Below are 26,132 nucleotides of genomic sequence, written 5' to 3' on the forward strand. Positions count from 1 at the left end.
TGCACCATCAACCCCCACCCCTGGCGCGCGCACTATTCCTTCCCCACCCTGCCGCGTCCCTCCCGGGGCTCGACTCTTCCGCCGCATCGCCGCTTCGGCTCCTTCCGGGGGTTCTCGGCCCTTTCCGCCGGGTGATCGGGCAGCGAGCAGGCGGGAGCTCCGCCCCCTTTGGTTGGCCGGCGCTCGCCCCCGCCCCTCGCGCCGCGCTGCGGCGCTTCCCCCGAGCTCGCGACCGCCCGCCGCCGGAACGCGCGTGGCCGCCTATAAAAGAGGCGGGGCGCGCGCGTCGCCGCCACTACCCGCTGCGGAGCGAACAGGGAGGGACGGAGGCCGCTGAGCCCCGTCGGTTCCTCCAGCACCCCCGGCCCGACGCACCCACTGCCCCCACCCCCAGGAGCCGGTGAGAGGGGGAGCGGGCGAACTCAGGGCGGGAGCGAGGCCCGAGGGCGGCCGACCCCTGGGCGGGGAGCCGGACGGCCCCTGGGGCAGGGCGGGGCCAGCGCGCGGACAGGTGAGCCCGGCCGGCCTCTCCGCTCCCTCGTCGGGCGGGGAACCGGGCGAGCCGGCCGCGACCGGCTTGTGGTGCGTGGGCTGCGGAGGAGCTGCCGGGCCGAGCCTGGGCGCCGGCCGCTGGAATGTCATTGACTGGGCGGAGGGGGCGGCGAGGCCGCCGGGTCCTTCCCCGCAGCCCAGCCTGGCTGCGGCCCCGCCCTGCTCCATCCGGCTGCGGCAGGTGGGGCGGGGGCTTCCTGGTCCGGATCGTTTCTCCAACCCCCCTCTCCGCAGAGCGCGCTCCCCCCACCGCCCCCAATCCCTTCCCTCAGTGGGGAGCGACTTGTGCAGCTCCTTTTCTCAAATCCCCACCAGCAATGCCGGCCCAGGCCTTGAAGGAGAAAAATCCGGGAGTAAAGGGCTCTTTGACCTTAATTTCATCCTGTGTGGCGGTTCTTGGCCTTCTCTGGACGGAGAGGTCCGAGACCGGCCATCTCCGTTTCTTATCTGTAATAAACATATTTTTCTTACCCAACTGTGATTTGCTTGTAAATAGCAGGTAGGTGCGGCGCTTGCTTTGTATGAGACCCAAACCAAATAACTTAATAGCTTAGAGTTCTTTTTTTTTTTTTCTTGCCCCGAGACCGGGTCTTTCGAGTCAAGGACATAATTATTATTTGTCAAAAATTTTACAGCCATGCCGGTGTTGAATGATAGAGCAGCCTTTTGTTTGAAAGCAGTCCCTGCGAATTTCATTAGATGCTTCCCAAAGAAAATTGCTTTTAAAAGTCTCTGAGGGACTGGGTTAAAATGTATTTTAAACAAAGGGCTTGTCAAGGTTAAGGGTTGAATATGTTTTAAATTAAAAGCTTGAATAGCTCAGGAAGCTGGGTTGAGATGATGCTTCAACTGGCCAACACCTTGTCAAATCTCTTTTGTATAATAGATCCTAAACTATGTAGGCCCTTTGTTCTGTCTTCATCATGGCATATTAGAAAAACTTACCATGATGGCTGTTAGGGAAGAAGAGAAGAGAGACCATATGAAATATTTTCAGAATGTGTTGAGAAATTGCGTCATCATAGCAGTTGGACTTAACTAAGACAGAATGTGTCAAAGATGGAAGGGTGGGAGTGTCTGCAGCCAGGAAACAGAAAACCTGAAGAAAAGCGGTGGGAACACTCAGCTGTATGAAGCCATCGAGCCAAGGTTCCAACTCATCAGACTAGTCATGTATTTTCCCTTTTGTCTGCAGCTAATGTCAGCTTTTGAAAGGTCAAATTGAAGTCCGAGTTTTAAAAATGTGCTGCAGGAAAATAAAAACGTGCTGCAGTAAGGGCCTCTGTGCAGGAAATTAACAGTAAGCCTTTTTTAGTAACTGGGCCAATATTACTCAAAGGGACCCTCAAAGTGTGTTAGCTGTTATCCAGGGACCTAGATGGAGAGCTGAGACTCAGAAGGTGGATTTGCTCTCTGCTGGACAGGTGTGAGGCAGACCTGCAGTAAACGGTCATCTCCGATATGCTTTTGGTCTTTGGCAGGGCGTTTGTAGGAATTGAATAATTAGCAATCTGATACGTCACAGGCTTACAATATGAGCTTGTCAAGCAATCTCATGAACAGGTTTAGGTGGGGAGAGCTGTTTTTAAGTATATCTTTTGGTTCCCTGGGTTAGACTTGCCTCGGCTCTTCCTTTACCCGCCTTCTTCCCTTGGGCGCGGGGGCGGCGGTGGGGGTGGCGGCTGCAGAGGGTGTCGGGAGTAGTCCACAGTCCTGTCATTGCTGAACCTGCACTAAGGACAGTGGGCACGAATCCGGCCTTGTAATCAATCCTCCGTGGGCTACGCGAGGACTCTGCTAGTCGTGCGGTGGGTCTGCTGCAGCCCATCAGCTGTGGTCGGAGTAGGCAGAAGAATGCAGCACCCTGATGGCAAATGCCGACTCCAGGAATGCAGAGGAGGCCCACAGAACTGATCGCTTGGGGCCAGTGGGCAGAAGCAGCTGCGCTTGTACTTCCCTTCCACCGCTTTTGCATACTCCCCTTGTATGGGTTTTGAACGGGAAATAGTATTTTGTGAAGGAAGTGTCCCAGTAAACTAGGCCCAAGGTCGATCTTTGTAGCTTGAGCTCGTTCTTGTTTCTGATGACTTCACGAAATTATGCTATTTTATTACTGAATGGAAGGGGGTACAGAAATCATCTAGTACTGGGAATCTCAGCTAATGTATCAGAACGTGGGTTGGGGGAGTGCACGTCTAGAAAAGGGATATTTGGTATTATTCAGGATTATTTGAAAATTGGGAAACTGAGACCCAGAAGAGGGTATGACGTGGCCAAGGCAGCGCATCTGCTCAGACCAGAGAACCTTGGTTCTTTCTGCATTTTCAATTCCTGGTTTAGAAGCTCTGTAGAATGAGAAGGGCACTGGGAAAATAGCTGAAATTTGATTTTTACCTGTATTCATATATTTTTAAAGACCTGTTGTCTTCATTGTGAAATTATCGTGTTCAGTTTGCCCTTAGAAGCTTGTTACCTTGCTCTTCGCCCTCCCTCTTCAGACGCCACATTCCTCCATCATGCTGTCATCATTTCGTAAACGCAGAGTCCAGGTATTTGACCAGCATGCGGGAAGTGTGTTACCTTTTCGGTTTTGCCTGGCTTGCCGTGAAGACACATATGTGTCAAAGAGGTTGAATGATCCAAAGAGAGGGGGAAGAAACCCCTCCTGCATGACCTGTTAAGCAAATTGGTTAGGGTCTGGGCTTTTATTTGTTTTCTTTGGTGTTACATGAACAAAAGTCTTAGTAGATTTATTCTAAAATTTCCAAAGCCTTTGTTTTTTTACCTTCCTCTCTTTAAGGCATGAATATATTAATTTCTTATCACCCTACTGGTGTCTGCATGTACTGTTTGCTAATTTTTTTGATTGATGGTTACTTGGTTCTTAAAAACCAAGGGAGTAAACACATTATCTTAGATATTTAGAAAAAGTAATCTGAAAACACGTAAAAATAGTGTTTTTCAATTTGACAAATATTGTAAACTTGGGTTTGTTTCCATCGATTTACGTTTTTTTGCCACAATCCTTATAATGAAATGGAACTTGGATTTTCTTGCTTATAAAAAAGCTCACTACCCATGTTTTTATTTGTGTACAGTTTTTACGTGTTTGCTAAATTGGACCTTTTTCAGAAAGAAAAATGCTTAAAATTACTGTCTTGATATCCCATAAGCAGAAGTATAAGCTCTGCAAATTTCTAGTGATTATGGGTGATAAATCCGAGGCAAGTCCTTTTATAAATCAGACTGGTTAATTGTTTAAACAAGGTTTATAAAAATGGGCACGTTATACCTTTTTCCTGTTTTGAATCTCAGTAACAATATTTTGCACTTAAACACCTCTCATCTGGATTTTACAGGTTATAAAAGGTAAGTAGCAGCAAGGTAGTGTTTGGGAGGCATTCAGGAGTAAGTTTTCTCAACCTTGCTTGGCGTTTCTGGATTTTGATGCAGTGCAGTATGGATCTTTTGCTTCTTTAAGCTAAATCCCTGCTCACCTCCGCAGAATCCTGCTAACAAGTTGAAATGAATTAATCAATTTGAAGGCTGACGTGCAGATCTACAATCCTGATTGGAATGCGGTTTAAGCAAAAATATTTCTGTTTTTTCCATGGTTAAAATTCTTAATTTATATATCATTTACCTCTTTGCTTACCCTCAGGTCTACCACTAAAATCTGCAGCCGAGCTGGTTTTGACTTAATTCACTTAATCTGAGAATCAGTTGGCATCAGATTTTATGGTGCTCACCATTTCTTTGGTGCTTTGTTCTCGGGGAGCCCTTCCGCATCCGTGGATGTAGTTCTCCTGCTTTGGAAATGTAAAATGTGCTGGCTTTCTAAGCCAGGGAAAAAGGGCATTGTTGGTTCTGCACCTTTGGGCTCTGACTGAGCAACAAAAACAGAACTGATGGATGGTTCCTCTGACATTTTGCTCTGGGTGATCTTTATGAATTTTTCCATAGAGCCAAATGCTCTCTTCGTCCTGTTAGTCCTGAAAATCCCTTTCCCTGCAAAACAATATATCTGAGTCCTGCCTGAGGTCTCAATTCATCTTGCAGTGTTCCAAACGCCCGTCTGCCACATTCAGCTCGCTAAGATGTCGGCACTCCCAGACCTTTGTTTCCCAATAGGCACTCCTCTTGTCTTCATGACAGTTTTACTGTCTTCTGAGGTTCCAGAGGGAAACTCTTGACCGGTGCCTTCTTCCAGTCTCCAAGATCTGCGTGAGGGTGTCCTACTGCAGGTGCCAAGTGAGCAGAGTTGGAAGCATTTGACCTTTGGTTTGAAAGTGTGTCTCCACAGTCTTTTCTGTTGCTTAACAACAGTGTTCTTCCCACCCACTGCCTCTCCCCGCCCTCCGGAGACAGACACCTCCCCTTGCACAGTGGCCTTATAGCTTCTGTGGATGAGGGTAAGGCTTTAAAAACTTCCCTAGGTACATAGCAAGAACTGCCTCGGACAGCTGTCTGTTGGCAGTTGTCAAGAAGACAAAGATATTAATTAATGGCTGGCTTCTTTTGTAGGAATCATTTTCCGTTGATAATGTGTATAAGTTGGTGTTGGTTATGAGGAGTCCTTCTCGTGCATGACTTTGGATTAAGCCAGAACTTTCTAGCCAAGATTCATATCTTGGCTTTCTTCTCAGAGATCTAGCTGTATTGTAAGAATACTGACAAGTTCTTTTTATTTATTACAATAGAGGACATAGTTGTAATTCCTGTTTTATCCTCTGTGCTCAATTCACATTACTTGCTGAATGATGCAGCTAACATTTTGATTGCTGCATTGCAGCAGCATTTAAAAATAGCCAGTCTTCTCTAATAATTATTTGCCAAAATATGACCTTTTTTCTTCAGTTCCCTTAAATGGGAAGCTGTCCTTAAACAGAGAGTACATTTAGCCCTTCGTCTCCCCTCCTTCATTGGCCACAAACATAGACCTGATTGACAAAATCAGAGTTGAGATGAGCAGTCAGTTGATTGCTGTCCTGGAATTTGGCTCCTTTGCGGTTTTTAGGCAGTCAGTGGAATAGATAGATAGGCTGGTATGGTTGGAGATTTTTTTTTTTTTTTTATGGCACATTTCCCAAAGTCTTCCTTTCTAGCTCTCAAAAGGTGTTAATCCCATTAAGGCTGGGAACAGCCCAGGGCATTCTTTGTGGAGTCCACCCTATCAGTCAGCTGCACATTTCTGGCCTGGGGTGGAGTTCTTGCAGTGTGCAGCAGCCTCAGGGAACACGGTGCACACAGGCAGAGTCCAGAAAATTCCACTAACTCTCACAGAGTTTTGGGTGAGAGGTCGTAGCACCTTTGGATGGCAGTAGTTCTTTGGAGATAGGAGACGTTTTCCTGTGTTTAATGTAGTCTGTGGAAATGAGCCATTTAGAAGCAAAGAGAAACTGGAACTTGTATAGAGACAGCTATCAGGAGAAGGGGTGGGGAGGAACTGCTGTTACCCTGTCATCCTTGGCTCCTGTAATCACGCAAATGAAAACTCTGAGTGCCCACAGCAGTGGGAGAGCACTGCTGACTTTCAGATGCCCAGCTCCCCGGAGACAGCCAGTTGTGACTTGGCCAAGCTCCCACCTACTGGCGTCAGCTGATCTACTGCAGGAAAGAAAAGTCCATTATTGCCTGACCAAAGCACTTGGTATAGAATTGACTTGTTCTACTTCACTGGGGTGACAAAGAGGGCCTTTTAGGTTGGTTAATTTCAGCAGGGCCTCGCTGGACTGTCTCCCTGGATTGGTAGGGTCAGATCAGCAAGCGCAACCCAGGCCGAGGGGCTCGCTCAGGGGGAACCTTTTCAGTATTATTATGTTGGGAATTCTTTTTTCATCAGAAAGGGCTGCTTCCGAATGTGATCGTTTAGAGATTTCCGTGGCAGCTAAAGGAAATGCAGTGAATCCTGTCATCTGGGGCGGCAGGACAAACGCCATAGACATTCTAAAGACTGAGGCATCTTGTAGAAAGGCACATACAGTGGAGCTATTGTTACATGCATAACTAGCTATACATTACTTGGAAATTTTATAAGCAAGCGAATTAGACACACAGTTTCCTACTGTTTCTCCACCTAACTGTTTCCGGAGAGATGAGAACAAAGGAAGTATATAAATTATTCTTAACACCAGTTGTTCACTAACTTTAAGAAGACTCAATCTTAAAAAAATTAATTTTGATTTTTTTTTAATGATTCATATATGCTCCTTCCCCCTTTTTTTCCCCCCTCAAGTGGGGATGGAAAAGATAAGAGGTAGTAAAGGGAATTAATAAATAACTGAACAGCCTTTCATAAAGAGTGTGTCAGCTCCGATCATGTTAAGAATCACTGGTTCTAGCATGCTGGTCTGGGAACTGGAGCATCCTCGATCGTCCTAGCTCTACAACTTGCTTAGATCTTTTGTCTCCTGACCACTTAATAATGAAGTGACAGCAGTTTCTCTATTTCTAAGCTCAGAGTGTAATTGACTGTCTAAATGTGTGCTGAGTTCTGTGGTCAGAGAGTAAGATAAGGTCTCTTTCATAGTCCCTTAGGAACTCTAAATTCCCTAGAGAACTTACAAAAACGCAGGGAGAAGACAGTTATCCGGGTGCGGGCCACCCAAGCTCAGTAATTCAGGTCTGGTCATTAGGTTGACGCCCAGTGTTGTAGCTTCAGTCAGCACATTCCAGCTGTTCATTCAGCCACCAAATCTAGCTGTTACCTGGCCAGAATTCCAGTTTGACGATACAGAAATGAAACTGGGCTGGACTACTGAGCTCTCTCCACCCTTCACAGAGGAGCCCAGAGCTGCTTCTCCAGCACTCAAACAAACATTTGTTAATGACGTCTGTCTGCTAGAAATCGGGATACAATTGGGACTTCCCTGGTGGTCCAGTGGTTAAGACTACGCCTTCCAATGTGGGGCATCAGGGAGCTAAGATCTTGTGGCCAAAAACCAAAATGGAGAACAGAAGCAACATTGTAACAAATTCTATAAAGACTTTAAAAATGGTCCACATTGGGCTTCCCTGGTGGCACAGTGGTTGAGAGTCCGCCTGCCGATGCAGGGGACACGGGTTCGTGCCCTGGACTGGGAAGATCCCACGTGCCGCAGAGCGGCTGGGCCCGTGAGCCATGGCCGCTGAGCCTGTGCATCTGGAGCCTGGGCTCCGCAACGGGAGAGGCCACAACAGTGAGAGGCCCGCGTACCGCAAAAAAAAAAAAAAAAAGGTCCACATCAAAAAAATCTTTAAAAAAAAAGAAAGACAGAAATCGGGACACAACAACAAAGAGTACATTGCTCAGTCTCATTATACCGTGAGAAGTATGTGCAAGTGCTTTGTAAATCTGCAGAAAAATGTGATTAAATCAGAGAAGGAGGGAGGGAAGGAGCCTTGAGTACAGCTTGGTAAGGAGGCCAGATCCCTGCAGCTTCCTCGTTTCAGCTCCTATTGAGACATGAAATTATCCGGACAGAGGAGAGACAGAACATTCTGGGCAAAGGAAGCCTGAGCAACCGACTTGGAGTCTTTAGAGAGAATCATGTGTTTGGGAAGAGAGTATTTCTCTGTGTCAGGAGGGTACGGGGCATGGGTGAGACATATCAGTCAGGTGTGCTGGGCCAGATTGGAAGATTCAGCTAAAGAGGTAGATTCTTTCCTCTCTCAGAAGGGAGTGATGAAAGGTTTTAAAGCATGGGAATGACGTGACAAAGAATATGTTTCTTGTTATAGTCAAACAAATACATTGGACTTTGTGGGAGAAAACCAATAAAGATAAATGGTTAATATGTGGAGAGTAATTTGGAAGGAATGGTGATAGGGCTAAAATCCCCTCACGTTCTCTCCCTAGGAATCTAGGTCTCTTCATAGAAAAGATAGGCCTCAGAGTTGGTTAGGTGCAGTCGATAACTTTTCTTGACACCTCTTAAAGCTGCTTTTCTCTCTGAAGAGCTGGAAACTTTGCCCCGAGCTTAGCAGTGTTGTTTATCTCACAGCTGGATGGGGGCAGGAAGTGGGGGGCACTCAGTGGCCTCCAGACCTAATCCTTAGCCAGCCTCTCCTTTCCCATTGGCTGGGCCAGGCGAACAGGGTAACGGGAAGAGCTGTCAAATACGTTTCCTGGGCAGCACAGTTTTTATATCTTGTATAAATTATGGAACAAGAGCTGGAGAGGCCATAAAGCTTATCTGGTGTGCTTTTTTACCAGGTCACAACAGACCCTTCTCTGTAGAATGTAATTTTAAAGTTAGAAAGGTCTTGGGACCATCTCATTTTCAACTGGTGTTTTCAGTCATTCTGGGAAATTGAGACACAGAGAGGGAAGGCAGCTCGTACAAGGTCACATGTTACTGACAAATTTACATGCTCTTTGTCATTAGTGTGTACCTCTTTCCTTCTGTGGGTCCTTCCTTGGTTAGAGGATAAAATGGCTTATTCCTGAGAGAAGAGCAGGGAGCATATTCTGGGTTTGTCCCATAAATAGGTCAGATTTTCTTTTTGACATTCAACGTTGGTGAAACTGTCCAGATCTGAGAGTTTAAAGTTGGGGTAGATTGAGTGCTATGGGAAAGTACCACCTACTCAATTAGCCTGTGTTTGTTGTTAACTGGAGCAGGTAAGAGTCGGGTAGGATAAATCTTTCACCACACCTTTTTTTTTTAAGATATGCTGTGATTTTCTTTTAATTCTGTGCATTCGGATGAAGCAAAGCCTGTTCATTGCCCAGCCTGAAGGAGATTGTAGGATTGACTTTTTGGGGTGACTGAAAAATCCACTACTTTAGGTAAATCCAATTGGATTTTGATGTTAAAGACTCAGTTACTGGGCTTCCCTCGTGGTGCAGTGGTTAGGAATCTGCCCACCAATGCAGGGGACACAGGTTCGAGCCCTGGTCCGGGAAGATCCCACATGCCGCGGAGCATCTAAGCCCGTGCGCCACAACTACTGAGCCTGCGAGCCACAACTACTGAAGCTCACGTGCCGCAACTACTGAAGCCTGCGCACCTAGAGCCCGTGCTCCACATCAAGAGAAGCTACAGCAGTGAGAAACCCGCACGCCGCAACGAAGAGTAGCCCCCGCTCACCACAACTAGAGAAAGCCCACACGCAACAGTGAAAATCCAACGCAGCCCAAAAAAATAAATTAATTAAAAAAAAGACTCAAGTTACTTGATAATCATTCCCTTTTCTTCAGTGAATAACAGGCTGAGATCTAGAAAGGTAGAAAAGCTGAACTAAGAATAAATGTTTTCGGGCTTCCCTGGTGGCACAGTGGTTGAGAGTCCGCCGGCTGATGCAGGGGATGTGGGTTCGTGCCCCAGTCCGGGAAGATCCCACGTGCCGCGGAGCGGCTGGGCCCGTGAGCCGTGGCCGCTGAGCCTGCACGTCCGGAGCCTGTGCTCTGCAACGGGAGAGGCCACAACAGTGAGAGGCCCGCGTACCGCAAAAAAAGAGTAAATGTTTTCTAATCTCCACACCATGAAATGCACAGACCAGATGAAAGGACTGTTGAATGGATTTCTCAGTAATTCTTTGAGCTCCAAAGTTGGTGTTTCCTTTGAATTCTCAAGGCTCTGTAGAATTGACAGTGTAAACCATAGTTCTCCCCTTCACATTTCTCGCCTGGTCTCATTGCAGTGTTGGTGAGGCATCCTCTGAGGGGCCCACTTGGGCAGCCATTTTTTTTGAGGGAATGGGGCCTGGGCTTCACTCTTAGCTCCTGAGAAGGGACCACTTGCAATTCATTTGTCTACTCGGGCTCTCATAATTCTTTATTTCCTTCCAAGAGGCTAATGCCATTAAGTCTATTTTGGTGTCATGTGCTTACTTCAGGACTTTCTGTCTTTTCAGAAAATGGACCCAAGCGGGGTCAAAGTGCTGGAGACAGCAGAGGACATCCAGGAGAGGAGGCAGCAGGTCCTGGACAGATACCACCGCTTCAAGGAGCTTTCGACGCTTAGGCGCCAGAAGCTTGAAGATTCGTACCGATTCCAGTTTTTCCAAAGAGATGCTGAGGAGCTGGAGAAATGGATTCAGGAGAAACTGCAGATTGCATCTGATGAGAACTATAAAGACCCAACCAACCTGCAGGTGTGTCTGAGGTGCCTCCCAAAACTCTAGAGCTCAAAATGTCTTTGCCCCGAATTTATACAGAGCTAATTATGACCTTGAGAGATTGAATGTAGATCAGACATAAGGAAGGACTCACTCACTATTCTGAAAAGCCCTTAGTGGTTGTATTAGTGAGCATGAATGTGGAATCCTGCAGGTTTTAATTTATCTTTTGCGGATGCTTTAAGCCGATGGTTCTCAACCCGCTGCCTTACAGCCATTGGTGATCCTTCATCATTTTTCAGGGAGGGTCTGGTTTGGTCTCTTGGAATATGTGTTTTTGACAAAGGTATGCTAACAGTGCTGGTGAAAATTTGTATAGCTGTTTAAAAAAAAAAAGCCTTTCTTCTTGTTGATTTTGGTGAAAGACTTTTTTTTAGCAAGTGGAACAGTGGTTGTACCCATGGTTTTTTTACTATGCCACAGTCGTCTGAGAAGAGAAAATGATGAATGCTGGTTTAGGTGCAGGCCCTGCCCAGCTCAGCGTATGAGTAAAGGGAGGTATTAAGAAATGGAATGTGTCAAATCAATCAAAGAGTATGGTTTCTAAAGCAAGCTAAAAAAAGTCATATCATGAATGAATGTGAATGGATTCGTCATAGATAAACACTACATGCTAAGCAGGCTCTCAGTATGGTTCTGTATTTCTAAAAGGGATTGGATGTCCATAAAGGCTCATTTCCTGATACACAAGAAAATTACGATATTTTGTAGCATCTTTTGCTGTCTGCAAAGCTGTGGTCCTCAATGGCCAAGCTTTCAGAGGGCAAGTATGGACGCAGGCAGAGCATTTGAGTAATTGAACCGGTAGGGGGATGGTTGGGAGGCTGAGTGAGGCGTCCATAGAGAGAGGGAGTGGGATGCAGGAGGGGAGGAATAATAGGGAGCTGGGTGCAGAATGACGCGTGCCGAGGAGCACGTATGGCTCATTTCACGGTCCACCGACAGGGCAAGCTGCAGAAGCATCAAGCCTTTGAAGCTGAGGTGCAGGCCAACTCGGGAGCCATTGTGAAGCTGGATGAAACTGGCAACCTCATGATCTCAGAAGGGCACTTTGCATCTGAAACCATCAGGGTGAGTAAGAGCCGTGCCTGGTGTGGATGGCCTTCCTCTCTGGTAGAGGAATGTGGATTCATGCTTACATGTAAATTTGGGTTCCTAAAAAGATAGACTTCCTAAAAAGATAGGAATTTGTGAAGTATCCTGATGGAGTTACCAACTCCTGCTTTTGTAATATGATGATTCAGTAGGTCTATAAACAAGCGTTTGTGCACTCAGTGAGGAAATTAATGTTCCTTTTGTAGAACAAATTAGGATGCAATTAGACTTTAAAGAAGACTGCATATATTAAACTTTTAACATTTTCAGATGGTAATTGGATGGGAGAGCATATTAGTGAAATTGGTGAATTTAGGGATTAGGACACAAAGATAAGTAAGATTAATCACAGACACTATAAAGTTCTCTGTCGGAAAGCTTGCTCTCTGGATCTTGGTGCCTTGCCCCAGGAGGGATTTACTGAGGTCTGGTCAGCAAGCCTGTTAAAGGTCCAGCTGTGAGGAATGACGTGTGGTACCTGTTGGTCGGTGACCGTGGCGATGTAGCTTACTTTGAAGCAGGAGTCCTCAGACTTGGTCTGGCTTGTTTGGGTGCCATTTGTCGAGGCTGGGGCAATAACTGGTCTTTCTCTGTTTTGTTTCACATTTCCAATACCAAGGTATTAAGGGCAAACAAGCCTCTTTAGGATGAAGTGCGCATGCTTAGTCTCTCATAGCTGGATGCTCTCATCTATCTTTGATTTCCTTCTTATCTGTCTTTGTGTTTTGTTCTTTGTCATCCAAAGTCTCGTTCCTTTGAGGGACCAACCTTTTCAGTCCTTGACCTGTCGAGGCAGTCCCAAAGACTAAGATAAAAGCCACAGCTAGAAATGTCTCATCCTCTGCTGTTCCCTGAGACGCACAGTGGAACCTCCACAGGGATTTCATTCCCTTAGGTTCTGGTCTAGTAAATACTTACTGTGTCTCTTTTGCTCTAATATACTCTGCAGTCTTATACTGAAGACTTGCAATTAGCCTTAAGCCTATTATTAATAATAAACTATTACTAGTAATGATTGTAAACAGGCAATAAAAGTAAATTCTAAATGCTATATGCCAACTATTTAATTACTACATTCAACCCATGCAGGCAATATGATGCGTGTCTCTGCAATTAAATACAAAGACGTGGGACTTCCCTGGCGGTCCGGCGGTTAAGACTTTGTGCTTCCACTGCAGGGGGCATGGGTTTGATCCCTGGTTGGGGAACTAAGATCCTGCATGCTGCGTGGTGCGGCCAAGAAAGTACAAAGATGCATCTGCTCATTTCCCCACTCTTTTGTATATAGTCTTACTGTAAATGAAATCAGCCAGAGTGCCGATTTGCTGATTCAGCTGCTCTGTATTAGTTTAACCAGGTTACAGACGGGGAAATATGAGAAATAGATCAAGTGTTTGTCTTTAGTAATTAATGTGGGGGAGGGAGACCCAAAGCTCTCTTCATTCCCCTCTTCCCTGTTTAGAGATCTTATTAAAGCAGCATTTGAGGGACTTCCCTGGTGGCACAGTGGTTAAGAATCCACCTGCCAGTGCAGGGGACACGGGTTCAAGCCCTGCTCCAGGAAGATCCCACATGCCACAGAGCAACTAAGCCCATGTGCCACAACTACTGAGCCTGCACTCTACAGCCCGTGAGCCACAACTACTGAGCCCATGTGCCACAACAGCTGAAGCCCACGCGCTCTAGGGCCTGTGCTTCGCAACGAGAAGCCACTTGAGTGAGCAAGCCTGCACACCACAACGGACAGTAGCCCCCGCTCGCCGCAACTAGAGAAAGCCCGCGCGCAGCAACAAAGACCCGATGCAGCCAAAAATAAATAAATTTATCCAAAAAAAAATTTTGAAACTACTGTTAGCTACTATTTGTTGAGAAGCTGTTAATAGCTATTTATGTGCGAACACTTTGCTAGGACTTTTACATACGTTCTCTCTAATCTTCACAAGAAGCTTGCAAGGTAGCCATAGTATAGAAGGGTAGAAGCTGAGGCTCAGAGAATTTTGAGCAACTTGCTCAGGTTCCCACAGCTAATAGGTGACAGAACCAGTGTTTCAATCTACTCCTTTCTTTAGTTACAGTTATTCACTTTATTTTCCCAGCCCGAGTTTCATTCCTATCAGCTTTCTTTTCCCCCAACTGCTTCTCTGAAAGCTGCTGCTGCTTGCTCAGGACCCTGTTGAGAACTTTGCCTGAGCCAGCCAGGATTCTCCTCCACCCTGCCCGCTGTCCACGCGTTCCGTAAGCGCACCTGCCTCCCTGCCCACTCACGCTCTCAGACACCAGCAAGCTTGTGAAACTGGCCTCTGTCAAAACTGCAGTATTGACAAGAGGAGACATACTGGGAGTGGGAAAGTTGTTCCAGTCCTGGAACAGGCCTGGCCCTAGCTCTTCCCTCGAGGGTATGGAAATGAGATGTGTGAGAGACTGACGGCTGACTTGTAGGTGAGGATTTTCTTGACGCTTCTGTGGCCTCATTTTAATTTGAGCAAAGGGGGGACTTCCCTGGCAGTCCAGTGGTTAAGACTCCACACTTTCACGGCAGGGGGCGCAGGTTCGATCCCTGGTTGGGGAACCAAGATCCCGTATGCAGCGCGGTACGGCCAAAAAATTAAAAAAAAAAAAAAAAAAGCAAAGTGTTCTCCTTTAATCCCTGCGCCTGTGCCCCCAGGCCCCACGGCCGCCCCGTCTTGTTACTGACCTGGCCCAGTAACGCAGTAGCGTAGTTAGGCAGGCAGCATTAACGTAGAGGAAGGTGGGTGGGCTGTGAAGACTGTTTGTGTCCTGGATAACCTGTCTGTCACCGGTTTAGACTTTCACACCGTACCGGACGGCGTGGCGCCCCATAGTGACCGCCACCCACATTGGCTCCCACATCCGAGTAGGTGGAGTATTGACTTGCTGTTGGTTGCCTTTTCCCCCTTGCCTGGGAATGCCTTTCACTTCCTTCTCAGTGGTGGACTCCGGCTTGAACCATCAGCGATGGAAGTGATTGTAGTGGTGGAAGTGAATTGTGTGAGCCTTTATTTTCCTCCCAGTGCTTTCTCCTTTCAAATGAACCACCAGTACTTGCTCCTAAGAGAATCCACCCATGTTGACTATCCCGTGGCTTTCAACTTTTCAGTTTGTGGGGAGTGGCATCTCAACGATGGGTGGATCCCAGGTTTCTCTCCTGGTAGTGTTTGTGTTTGTGTCACTTGTTTCTGTCTGTGTTATACAGAAACTCCCAGTATCTTGGGTAGGCATAATCAACACCTAGAGATTGGGCTAGAATGCCAGACTGCATCGCCTAAGCTTGAATTGATGATAATCCCTCTAGTTCCTGACGAGTCCTTACTAGGACTGTGCCATGAGAACCCAAAATGCTGGGAAGTGACTGTTTGAGCCTGTGGCTGCCACCTGGGCGCAGCTTGATGTAAACCTCACTTGGGATGTACTGTATGTACCACAAGCTGCATCTTTTCACGAAGCACCAAAACAGCTTCTGCCAGGAATCCTCTTTGAAAGCTGATTGTGTTTCAGGACCCCATCTTTTTACTTTTATACTAAGGTTTTCCTCTTTACTTGTGCCTCATAGTTATTTCTTTACACGTATGATGCCTATGGGACATCTTGTTTTCTCCCCTCTACCTCCGTGAATTCAGAACACACACTGCTGCGGTTGCATGATCACACCTCATCTTTCCTTCCCCAGTAGTCTTATGACCTAGAAATCCCACTGTGATAATTTAACAGTTAATATAACTAAAAACATTACCTAAATACTTACCAAATAATGTGCTATCTATAATAACTGATAATTACAAAATAATAGTAAATTCCTTGGCATAAACTAGAATACGTCTACCTACGAAAGGTCAGTTATTTTGTACTTTAAGACCTACCAAACCACTGTGAAGTGTATGCATTTTCCTCTTCTCATTTAACTTTACAATTTCCCCTCAGTGTAGAGATTATCTATCTTTTTAAAAAGACTTGTTCAGAGCTCTGTGAGGTTTCTAACTTGTTGGAACTCTATGGAGGAGCCAGATCCCACAGAAAAGGTTGTAATCTGTGGGGTTGGGCTCTTTAACCTCCAGACTCGTTTGATGGAGCTGCACCGCCAATGGGAATTACTTCTGGAGAAGATGCGGGAGAAAGGAATCAAGCTACTGCAGGCCCAGAAGCTGGTGCAGTTCTTACGAGAATGTGAGGACGTGATGGACTGGATCAACGACAAGGTACGTTTGAGAAGGAAGGTGTGCTGGGGAGGCCTTGAGGAAAGAAGGGGACGAGACCCCTCCATGTCTGCAGCTGAGAGCCGGCAGAGCGGCAGTGCAGCACACAGAAAAAACTGCGTCTGCCGAAGCTGCCGCGGCCCCTACCGGAGCCCATTTCGTGATGGGGTTCTGGAAGCCATTGTTCCCAAGTGTTTTTTTGGTGACTCTGGCTCTGTTGTGGTCCCTGAATAGGAGGCAATTGTGACCTCTGAGGAGCTGGGCCAGGACCTGGAGCATGTGGAGGTTTTACAGAAGAAATTTGAAGAGTTTCAAACAGACATGGCTGCCCACGAAGAAAGAGTTAATGAAGTGAACCAGTTTGCCGCCAAGCTCATTCAGGTAAATAGGGAAGTGCTGTGCTTCTCACAGCATCGTCACATTAACTTCCTTTACTTGAACATTAATGTAATGTACCGTCATTACATTAACTCTTCCAGAAGAGAAGTTTTGATTGGGTTCCTGATTTCTGAGTGAGCAAGTTTTGGTAAGCATGTCTAAGAGTTCTGTTTAGGTCTAAGTAAGGCGGCAATACTGATCACTCCTAAATTGGAAAATGCATTCTAACTTGTGGCCGTGGGCAGGAAGGGCAGAGTTCCTTTGATCTGTTTCCTTCACCCACTTTCAGGTAGGGCTGAAGCTTTTATTGGGCTGCTGAAGCTGGGTGTCGGGGTTTCTCAGACTAGGGTGTGGTGGTGAAAGCTTCGTAGGGTTGGCAGACGTCCACCACTGCCTGATTGCTCTTCCCTTCCTTTTAGAGTCGGAGCTTCCCTGGGCTCCCGGGAGCCTGGGGAGCCCTGTGATGAATGGCTCTCCACCGGGAGCTCAGGAGCCATTAAGAGGGGAGTGGGGCAGCCCCTCCCAGTTGCATGCATGTGCGGTCCTATCACTGCCGCTTTATTCTCACCTGCTACCACAGGGCTCCGGAGACATCGAGTAGGATGAACTCGGGAGTTTCTGCTTTAGGGAAAACTTGATTTGGGGGGCGCCGTACACATTTTATGTATGTAGATCCTTCGGCACCGGCACTTGTTCCCTTTTGGATCCAGAGCCAGCATTCCTCAGGTGTAATCTCACCCTTCCAAGTGGCGAGTGAGCTGTCCCGGGAATCCTGGGCCGTCCCAGGGTTGTGCTGAGGAGAGCAGGCAGGCCAAGCCCGAGATCTCACAGGTGGATCCCGCAACCCGGAAGTGCTTCACCTTATTACTTTACATGTTATTTTTATTTAAACAAGACAGAATGTGGTTAGTGGGGAAGAATACTTTGAAAGGAATATCTCCAGTCTGAAGTTAGGAACAGACCTGGAAAACCATGTGTCTGGGCAGGAATGCTTATTAATAGCCTCGTGACGTTTGAAACTGAACTTTGGAGCGGCTGGGGCGAGCGGTGCGTTGACCAGGCCGCCACAGAGGTGCAGCTGAAGGGCCTTAACTAAGCAGGGGGTTTGGTGCTGATGCACAGAGAGAGGCTCGCCCCACAGCTCCAGGGCGCAGAGAATGGCTCTCGCCTTTTTATAGAGCAGGAAATGGGAGCTCTTTTTTTTTTTTGGAAGCTCTTTTTGAATGAGCTTCCCTTCATTCCACACAAAAAGCCAGTGTTTCTTTAGAACAGTAAGGTTTGCTGAGGCGGCCGCGTCAGGGAGCCAAGGCCGGGCGCGCAGTTGGTGGGGCCAGAGGTGCTGGTCTGAGCGCAGTCTCTGCCCTTCCTGGCTCAGGAGCAGCACCCCGAGGAGGAGCTCATCAAGACGAAGCAGGATGAGGTGAACGCAGCCTGGCAGCGGCTGAAGGGACTGGCCCTCCAGAGACAGGGGAAGCTGTTCGGGGCAGCCGAGGTTCAGCGTTTTAACAGGTACCGAGCTGAGGGGCTTGCGGGAAGGGGTCTCCCGGGGGGCGTGGTGAGGCCCAGGGCGAGGCTAGGAAGATGTGGGGCTGACTGGGTCTTGGCCCCGCGTGGCGTCCCAGTCCCAGGTGGACGTCGTAACTGTGGATTAACAGGTGCCTCTGTGCTGTAGGGATGTGGACGAGACCATCAGCTGGATTAAGGAGAAGGAACAGTTAATGGCCTCTGATGATTTTGGCCGGGACCTGGCCAGCGTCCAGGCTCTGCTTCGGAAACACGAGGGTTTGGAGAGAGATCTCGCTGCATTGGAGGACAAGGTGGGTTTTGAAGGCAGCTGACTCTATAAGTGAGTTAGCCCGGTCAGGAGAGCAACCCTGACAGAGTGTGTCTGCAGGTCAAAGCCCTGTGCGCCGAGGCCGACCGCCTGCAGCAGTCCCACCCTCTGAGCGCCACCCAGATCCAAGTGAAGCGAGAGGAGCTGATCACCAACTGGGAGCAGATCCGCACCCTGGCCGCAGAGAGACACGCACGTCTCAACGATTCCTACAGGTAGAAATGCTCCTCCAGGGCCCCGCAGCCCGTACCAGGGGGTGTTTTTTTTAGAGGCGATAGGAAGGCAGAGTTGACGGTCAGTTCTCTCTGCTGAGAAACCTTCTGTATCGCTTGACAGCTTTCCTCTAGTAAGAAAAGGCAGATGACATTTTCTTACTGTATTTGTTGTATATTTTTATATTGTATATTAATATATTTCTGTGTTATATTTGGAGATTGGAAACTTTGTAGTGTTTGCATATACACACATAATATTTATAACTTTATACATATCTTTTTTCCATCCCATATCACTGTGTTAGAACCGATAGAAATGGAAATAGTCTCTTTAGCAATGTGAGCATCGTGTGAAATACTCTGTTAAAATTGAGTAAATCAAGGATTGAAAGGGAGAGAATGCTTCTTACTAATAACTAAGGGTTGAACTGGGGAGTGACAAGGAAGTTGAAAATAAGGGACAAGCTTGGGGAATTATAGTGATGGACAGAACCTAAATTTTAAAGGCTTGATTTCAGCCTTCTTCTGCTTTCCTTTATAGTCTAGATTGAAAGAGTCCCATGTTTCCGAGGGCTAGAGTTTGTATGGTTCGTTAAGACATCCGAGGACATGAATTCAGAGCTCTAGGGCGGCATCTTCCATCTGGGGCCTCCCCTCGAGACCTCTCCTCGCTGACCTTTCGTTTCCCAGGCTTCAGCGCTTCCTTGCCGACTTCAGAGACCTTACCAGCTGGGTCACTGAGATGAAAGCCCTCATCAATGCAGATGAACTTGCCAATGATGTGGCTGGGGCCGAAGCCCTGCTGGATAGGCATCAGGAGCACAAGGTAAGGTCTCCATGGTCTTCCAAAAGTAAGGCCATGAGCTTAACAGGGCATCACTGTAGCTCTGTCACTTATAGCCGGAAGTGGCTGAAACCTTGCTCATAGGTGGCTCTTGCCATAGGGATTGTGGCTGGTTCTGCCTTTGGAGACTTGCTTTACCTTCTTCTAATAGATGGTTAAGGGAGTTACATGTCAGGAGAATAACTACGGTTATTCTCCTGACATGCAAAGGGCCAAGCTCTGGCAAGGTGGAGGTGCTACTGTTTTGCACATGTGTCCTGTGCCACCTTAAACAATGTCTTTGTTTAAATGCTGAATTTCATGGTTGGTTTGAGTGAATTTAAGTTTCATGATTTGCTATTTCCCCAGAGAGCGTCCATGGGAAACTAGTTTTATGAGATCTTAATAGGCTCTACCTTAAGAAGAAGGGGTTTCTATGGCTAAGAAATTCTGGAAAACACTGTTAAACAAGATTTTTAAAATTATTATTACTATAGGTCTTCTGAGAGGTGCTAGATATAAAAAATTAACATACAACAGTCAGATATGCCCCCTCTGTACTAGCAGCAGTTAGAAGCGTAATTTTTAAAAATCCTACTTATAATTGCATCGGAAAATATAAGATACTTGGGAATAAATCTGACAAAAGTTGTGTAAGACATCTGTGGAGAAAGCTGTAAAGTTTTGATGGAAGAAAAGAAACACTGAATAAAGGGATGGGCAGGGATGGAATGATCTCTTATAAAGGTACAAATTCTCCCTAAGATTTATACATTCAGTGCAATTCCAGGCGAAGGCCTTTATTTCTGGAATGAGACAAGATGATTTTTTTAAAAAATTTAATTAATTAATTAATTTATTTTTGGCTGTGTTGGGTCTTCGTTGCTGCGCACAGGCTTTTCCTCTAGTTGCGGCAAACGGGGGCTACTCTTTGTTGCGGTGCGCAGGCTTCTCATTGCAGTGGCTTCTCTCATTGTGGAGCACAGGCTCTAGGCGCACGGGCTTCAGTAGTTGCGGCATGCGGGCTCAGTAGTTGTGGCTCACGGGCCCTAGAGCACAGGCTCAGTAGTTGTGGCACACGAGCTTAGTTGCTCTGCGGCATGTGGGATCTTCCCAGACCAGGGATCGAGCCCATGCCCCTGCATTGGCAGGTGGATTCTCAACCACTGCGCCACCGGGGAAGCCCGACAAGATGATTTTAAAATTAATTTGGAAGAAAAAAAAAAACAAAAACAGCTGAGATAATTGTGAAGAACAGGGGAGGGACTCACCCTACCAGGTATTATAAAATCATAAACAGATCCATCTGGCAGGACTTCCCTGGTGGCGCAGTGATTAAGAATCCGCCTGCCAATGCAGGGGACACTGGTTCGAGCCCTGATCCGGGAAGATCCCATATGCTGCACAGCAACTAAGCCCGTGCACCACAGCTACTGAGCCTGCGCTCTAGAGCCCACAAGCCACAACTACTGAGCCCGTGTGCCACAACTACTGAAGCCCACACACCTAGAGCCCATGCTCCCAACAAGAGAAGTCACCACAATGAGAAGCCTGCACACCACAACGAAGAGTAGCCCCCGCTCGCCACAACCAGAGAAAAGCCCACGTGCAGCAACGAAGACCCAATGCAGCAAAAATAAAATAAAGTAAGTTTATTTTTAAAAAAAAGGATACACCTGCCAATGCAGGGGACACGGGTTCGAGCTCTGGTCTGGGAAGATCCCACATGCTGTGGAGCTACTAAGCCCGTGTGCCACAACTACTGAGCCTGCGCTCTAGAGCCCATGAGCCACAACTGCCGAGCCTGCGTACCACAACTACTGAAGCCCGCGCGCCTAGAGCCCGTGCTCCGCAATAAGAAGAGCCACCGTAATGAGAAGGCTGTGCGTAGCAACGAAGACCCAACACAGCCAAAAATAAATTAATTTTTTTAAATGTTAAAAAAAAGAAATCCATCTGGCACAAGAAAGACCCAAAATAGACCAATGGAACAGAAGACAGAGAGCTCAGACCCTATAGATGTGTGGAAACTTGACAGTTTGACAGGTGGCACAAAAAGCCAGTAGGAAACAGACTTCTTAATAAATGATGCTCTCCTGTTCGATGACCTAGGCTGTTATTCGGAAACCTGGCCTTATCTTTGATTTTTTTCCTCATTCTAGATGTGATATTCCTGATTTGTAATGATTATGTGAAATTCAGTAACTTCCTCTTCTTTTACAAAATGCTGGGCATAAATTGTCCTTTTTTCCCCCCCCGTTAGGGTGAAATTGATGCTCATGAAGATAGCTTTAAATCTGCCGATGAGTCTGGACAGGCCCTGCTTGCTGCTGGTCATTACGCCTCAGATGAAGTGAGGGAGAAGGTAAGAGAGGAGAAAGACTCTTTTACTAAGTCTCCGAAAGCTATTATCCAGCCTTAAATATCCAGACGTTGCATTCACCCTGGTGTGTGAGAAAACTTACACAAGAGATTCCGCCTGGAAGCAGCAGCTCCAGAGATTTAAAAAGAAGATGTGTGGTGATTGATCAGGGAGAGAAAGTTCCATTTGTTTGGGATGCATGCAACACATTTCCTACTTAAAGGGGGCTTTGCAGGGAGCTGAGTCCTGCATTAGTAGTTGGAGCCAAGAGGAAACAAATTTGTATTATTTGTATGTATGTGTATAATTCCAGAGTTTCAAAGTATCTTTATAAAGTTGCTTGAGGAACATTAGATAACGATATATATTTTTAATATTATAGAGACCAAGAAGAGACATTTCAAAGACAAACTTTATTGTCATTAACTTTAGAGCCTAAAAATTAAGCCTAGGGCATTCCTGGGTCTAGTCAGCATATTCTGGGGAGTACCCACTCAATTGACATCTCTCACCTAAGAGCCCCTTCTCCATTTATGCCGCCTCGCTTTTACATAGATGCCCTTTTTCTTCTACCTAGGGGTTTATTTGCCATTTTTGCCTAACATTATTTGTGATAATGTAGCAGTAAATTAATTCTAGATTCATTCGAGCAGGGCCACCCCCTTAGGTTTAACATAAACTTTCAGCAAGCCGCTCAGGATCTGGTTTCTTGTGGTTTGCCTGACACGTGCAAGGAAATGTTCTCCTTCCCTTATTTAAATCGGAACAGAGGCCTGAAGGTTGGCAGAGGGTTGGAAATGCCAGGGCAGCCTCTGTGTCTGCCCAGCGGCCGTGGGCACTGAGGTTCCCTCCACCTGCCCCCTCTCCCTCCCAGCTGACCATCCTCTCCGAGGAGCGGGCCGCGCTGCTGGAGCTGTGGGAGCTGCGGCGGCAGCAGTATGAGCAGTGCATGGACCTGCAGCTCTTCTACCGCGACACTGAGCAGGTGGACAACTGGATGAGCAAACAGGAGGTGATTGGGGATGGGAACTGGCTGCCTGCGCTGTCTGCTGCTCAGTTAGCGCATTCTGTGTGGGGATCACCACTCGTTCAGTTCTGCGTCAAGTGGAGGGGTTGCCAGCTTCTGTGGGCTCTGCCAGCACGGTCCTTGCTGCCGAGATTGAAAGGCCCTCAGAAAAAGCCCCAGTTTTTCAGGGGAGTGTGATGGCGTGAAGTGTTTTGTTAAAGAGATTTTGTTTCTTTAGAACATAGCATTATGCGTAATTTAAATCTAATAGAAGCAACAGAAGCTATTGGAAAAAAGTTTCAGTGGAATGTGGAACAAGGATTTCATGCTCTTGTTGGATTAGTTTTAAGGGAATCTGAAGAGGCTTCTGGCTTTCTGGGGGAGATTTGAAGGTGTAATAGCCATAGAACTTCTTTCCTTCTTTTTGTCCTTCTGCCAGAACAGCCTTTGCTGTCCAGCCTTAGGAGGTGAAAGGAATCAGACATTATCTCAACACTTTGTTTCCTCTTGTAAGGCGTTCCTGTTGAATGAAGACCTGGGAGATTCCTTGGATAGCGTGGAAGCGCTTCTCAAGAAGCACGAGGACTTCGAGAAATCCCTCAGTGCCCAGGAGGAGAAGATTACAGTAAGACCCCTCCTTGCTGTCAGTGCCTTCAAATGATCATGAGAGTCAGCAGAGGTCTCGTCTTGTTCCAAAAGGTTCCTGAGCAGGTTCAGTGAAGGCTCCGGGTGCTTAAAGTCTCACGGTGATGATTGACCACCTTGTTGGAGACACAGCACGACTTCTAGAATGAAGTCATTTTCTTGATGTAAACCTCCAAGTTGAGATTACCTTCCTCTAAAAGTAATTAAGAATTGATGTAAGAGAGATTTTCCCATTGAACACAGACCTTAGAAGTAGGAATTGAAAGGCTGTTGACCCGTATCTGACTCCATCAGTTCCTGCTGTGCCGTTAGCTGCAGCTAATGTGTCCAGTCCTGAGTGAAGCTAGCGTAACTCTGTACCCTCTAAGAACATCCAGCAAAAACTCAACAGTTGAGGGACAAAGGTTGTCATAGCCAACCTCAGAGTGAAAACCTTGACCTGTGCTCAGGTCTAGAGCGTTCCGTGCCCTGCTCTGCACTTTCCTCTGGGGTCCAAGCTGTGGAAGAGTCGCTCACCAGTGAAGAACCTTATTCTTCTTCCTAGGCCTTAGACGAGTTTGCCACCAAGCTAATTCAGAACAACCACTATGCGATGGAAGATGTGGCTACTCGCCGAGATGCGGTAGGTGTGCAGCCTCTTTACACACCTCCTTTCTGTCCGTGGGTGGCCCTTCTGAGCCTGATCTGCGGGGGGGGTAAGAGCTGGAGACTCACAGCGAGCCTTGCCTTCCAGCTGTTGAGCCGCCGCAACGCCCTTCACGAGAGAGCCATGTATCGCCGGGCCCAGCTGGCTGACTCCTTCCACTTGCAGCAGTTTTTCCGTGACTCTGATGAGCTCAAGAGTTGGGTCAATGAGAAGATGAAAACCGCCACGGATGAAGCTTACAAAGTAATGTCCTGTTAGCATTGCCATGTAGCACTTGGTTAGTAAGCTAAACACAGCACTCACAGACAAATTGTAGCTAAACAAAGAAATCGGAAATTTCAAAATATACACTGTTTAATGTAAGCTGGTCGTTTTATACGTCCCCCTATAAAGATAAGTGTGAGGGTAATGCAGCATAACTTGATGTCCTTAGGTTCAAGATAGAACCCCCTTCTTCCTTTCCTTGGCAGGACCCATCCAACCTGCAAGGGAAAGTACAGAAACATCAGGCTTTTGAGGCTGAGCTCTCGGCAAATCAGAGCCGCATTGACGCCCTGGAGAAAGCCGGGCAAAAGCTGATTGACGTCAACCACTATGCCAAGGACGAGGTGGCAGCTCGAATGAATGAGGTCATCAGTTTGTGGAAGAAACTGCTGGAGGCCACGGAACTAAAAGGTGAGAGGAGGGCTCCCCTGGTGGCGCAGTGGTTGAGAGTCCGCCTGCCGATGCAGGGGACACGGGTTCGTGCCCCATTCCGGGAAGATCCCACGTGCCGCGGAGCGGCTGGGCCTGTGAGCCATGGCCGCTAAGCCTGCACGTCCGGAGCCTGTGCTCCGCAACCGCAACGGGAGAGGCCACAACAGTGACAGGCCCGAGTACCGCAAAAAAACAAACAAACAAACAAAAAAAACACGTGAGAGAAGGTGTGCACGGGGTTACGGGAGGCCGTTTGGGGAATTAAATCTTCCTCCCTCGTTCCATGTTTTGGGGACATGTGCCACCCAGGCAAGCTGAGCTGGGTGACCTGGGCACTCGGGCTCACTTCCTGGGTAGGAGTCACCTGCCCTGGGTTACTGATGCTTTGCTGATTTGGTGAATGTGGTTGAGCGTGCTGGTCAGGGAGGGCAGGGAGCCTGAGTGAGAAGGGGATGATTTGGTCATTGGGCCTGACTGAATTGGGCCTCATCTCTGAAAATCAGAGCTCAGCCAGGAGCCAAGGGCACTTAACCATTCGCCAGCCCCTATCCCATGGGGGTTAGAAGGCTTCTTAAACGACTTCCACTTCAGCATCTAAAAGGTGGAGCAGAGGCTGCGATTTTTCTTCACCCTCTTGATAGCAGTGACGCTGTAACTAGGATCCTGCCCCGTGGTCCTTCTGCGAGGTGCCATTGTTGAGAGCACACTGGCAGAAGGACAGTGTTAACTAATGCAATCAAACTTGCCTCCGTGACTAGGAATAAAGCTCCGTGAGGCTAACCAGCAGCAGCAGTTTAATCGCAACGTTGAGGACATCGAACTGTGGCTGTACGAAGTGGAAGGTCACCTGGCTTCGGACGATTACGGCAAAGACCTTACCAATGTCCAGAACCTCCAGAAGAAGCACGCCCTGCTGGAGGCCGATGTGGCAGCACACCAGGTACGGTGACCTGGGCGCGGCTTTTGGGCCAGTGAGCACAGGAGTGAGAGTGGCCAGTTGGTCAAGAGCAGCTGGTGAGGGGAGGGGTGAAGTGTGTTGATTTTCTTAGGCAACCATGTGTGCGCCACATGCTTCTGTTCAAATTAGACTGCCTTCCCTCGGACTTTTCTGGGATCCCAGAATGAGGGGAAACAGTGGCAGAAAGAATGCTCTCGGGTATGGGAAAAGAACCCTGTTATGTTTTCTCGGTCTGTGAGCAAACCACACCTGAAGTAATAAAGTCAGCCTAGAAATGTCCAGAACATAGTTGCCCCACGCTGGGCCAGGCTTTCAAGACTCTGTCCTACCTGTTCCCAGGATCGAATCGATGGCATCACCATCCAGGCCCGCCAGTTCCAGGATGCTGGCCACTTTGATGCTGAAAACATCAAGAAGAAGCAGGAAGCCCTGGTGGCCCGCTATGAGGCTCTCAAGGAGCCCATGATTGCCCGGAAGCAGAAGCTGGCAGATTCTCTGCGTTTGCAGCAGCTCTTCCGTGACGTCGAGGATGAGGAGACATGGATTCGAGAGAAAGAACCCATTGCTGCGTCCACCAACAGAGGTCAGCCTCCCGCCATCGGACAGGAAT

At 47.6% G+C, this 26,132-nt stretch overlaps 1 protein-coding gene across 6 annotated transcripts in view; it reads left to right on the forward strand.

Moving 5' to 3' along the window:
• The first annotated feature begins 273 nt into the window (after positions 1–273).
• The window catches only part of SPTAN1 (spectrin alpha, non-erythrocytic 1), a 60,253-nt gene continuing 34,394 nt past the window's right edge, over positions 274–26,132 (forward strand). For 5 of the 6 annotated variants that reach the window (XM_089913812.1, XM_089913813.1, XM_089913814.1 and 2 more), the window contains exons 1-17: positions 2,262–3,101; positions 10,390–10,629; positions 11,599–11,724; positions 15,822–15,962; positions 16,194–16,340; positions 17,713–17,846; positions 18,010–18,154; positions 18,232–18,386; positions 19,077–19,212; positions 21,473–21,574; positions 22,446–22,583; positions 23,092–23,202; positions 23,767–23,844; positions 23,956–24,111; positions 24,339–24,543; positions 25,323–25,504; positions 25,862–26,105. In XM_089913812.1, coding sequence (XP_089769938.1) covers positions 3,069–3,101; positions 10,390–10,629; positions 11,599–11,724; positions 15,822–15,962; positions 16,194–16,340; positions 17,713–17,846; positions 18,010–18,154; positions 18,232–18,386; positions 19,077–19,212; positions 21,473–21,574; positions 22,446–22,583; positions 23,092–23,202; positions 23,767–23,844; positions 23,956–24,111; positions 24,339–24,543; positions 25,323–25,504; positions 25,862–26,105 — 2,473 coding nt within the window. In that variant the 5' untranslated portion in view covers positions 2,262–3,068. Of the gene's footprint in view, positions 401–2,261; positions 3,102–10,389; positions 10,630–11,598; positions 11,725–15,821; positions 15,963–16,193; positions 16,341–17,712; positions 17,847–18,009; positions 18,155–18,231; positions 18,387–19,076; positions 19,213–21,472; positions 21,575–22,445; positions 22,584–23,091; positions 23,203–23,766; positions 23,845–23,955; positions 24,112–24,338; positions 24,544–25,322; positions 25,505–25,861; positions 26,106–26,132 lie in introns of those variants that run through there. The other variant, XM_022578561.3, reaches the window with a different exon arrangement.

This window comes from Delphinapterus leucas, chromosome 6 (genome assembly GCF_059928025.1).
Source record: "Delphinapterus leucas isolate spDelLeu-1000000601 "Yukka" chromosome 6, BTC_Dleu_Yukka2, whole genome shotgun sequence".
Lineage (NCBI taxonomy): Eukaryota > Metazoa > Chordata > Mammalia > Artiodactyla > Monodontidae > Delphinapterus > Delphinapterus leucas.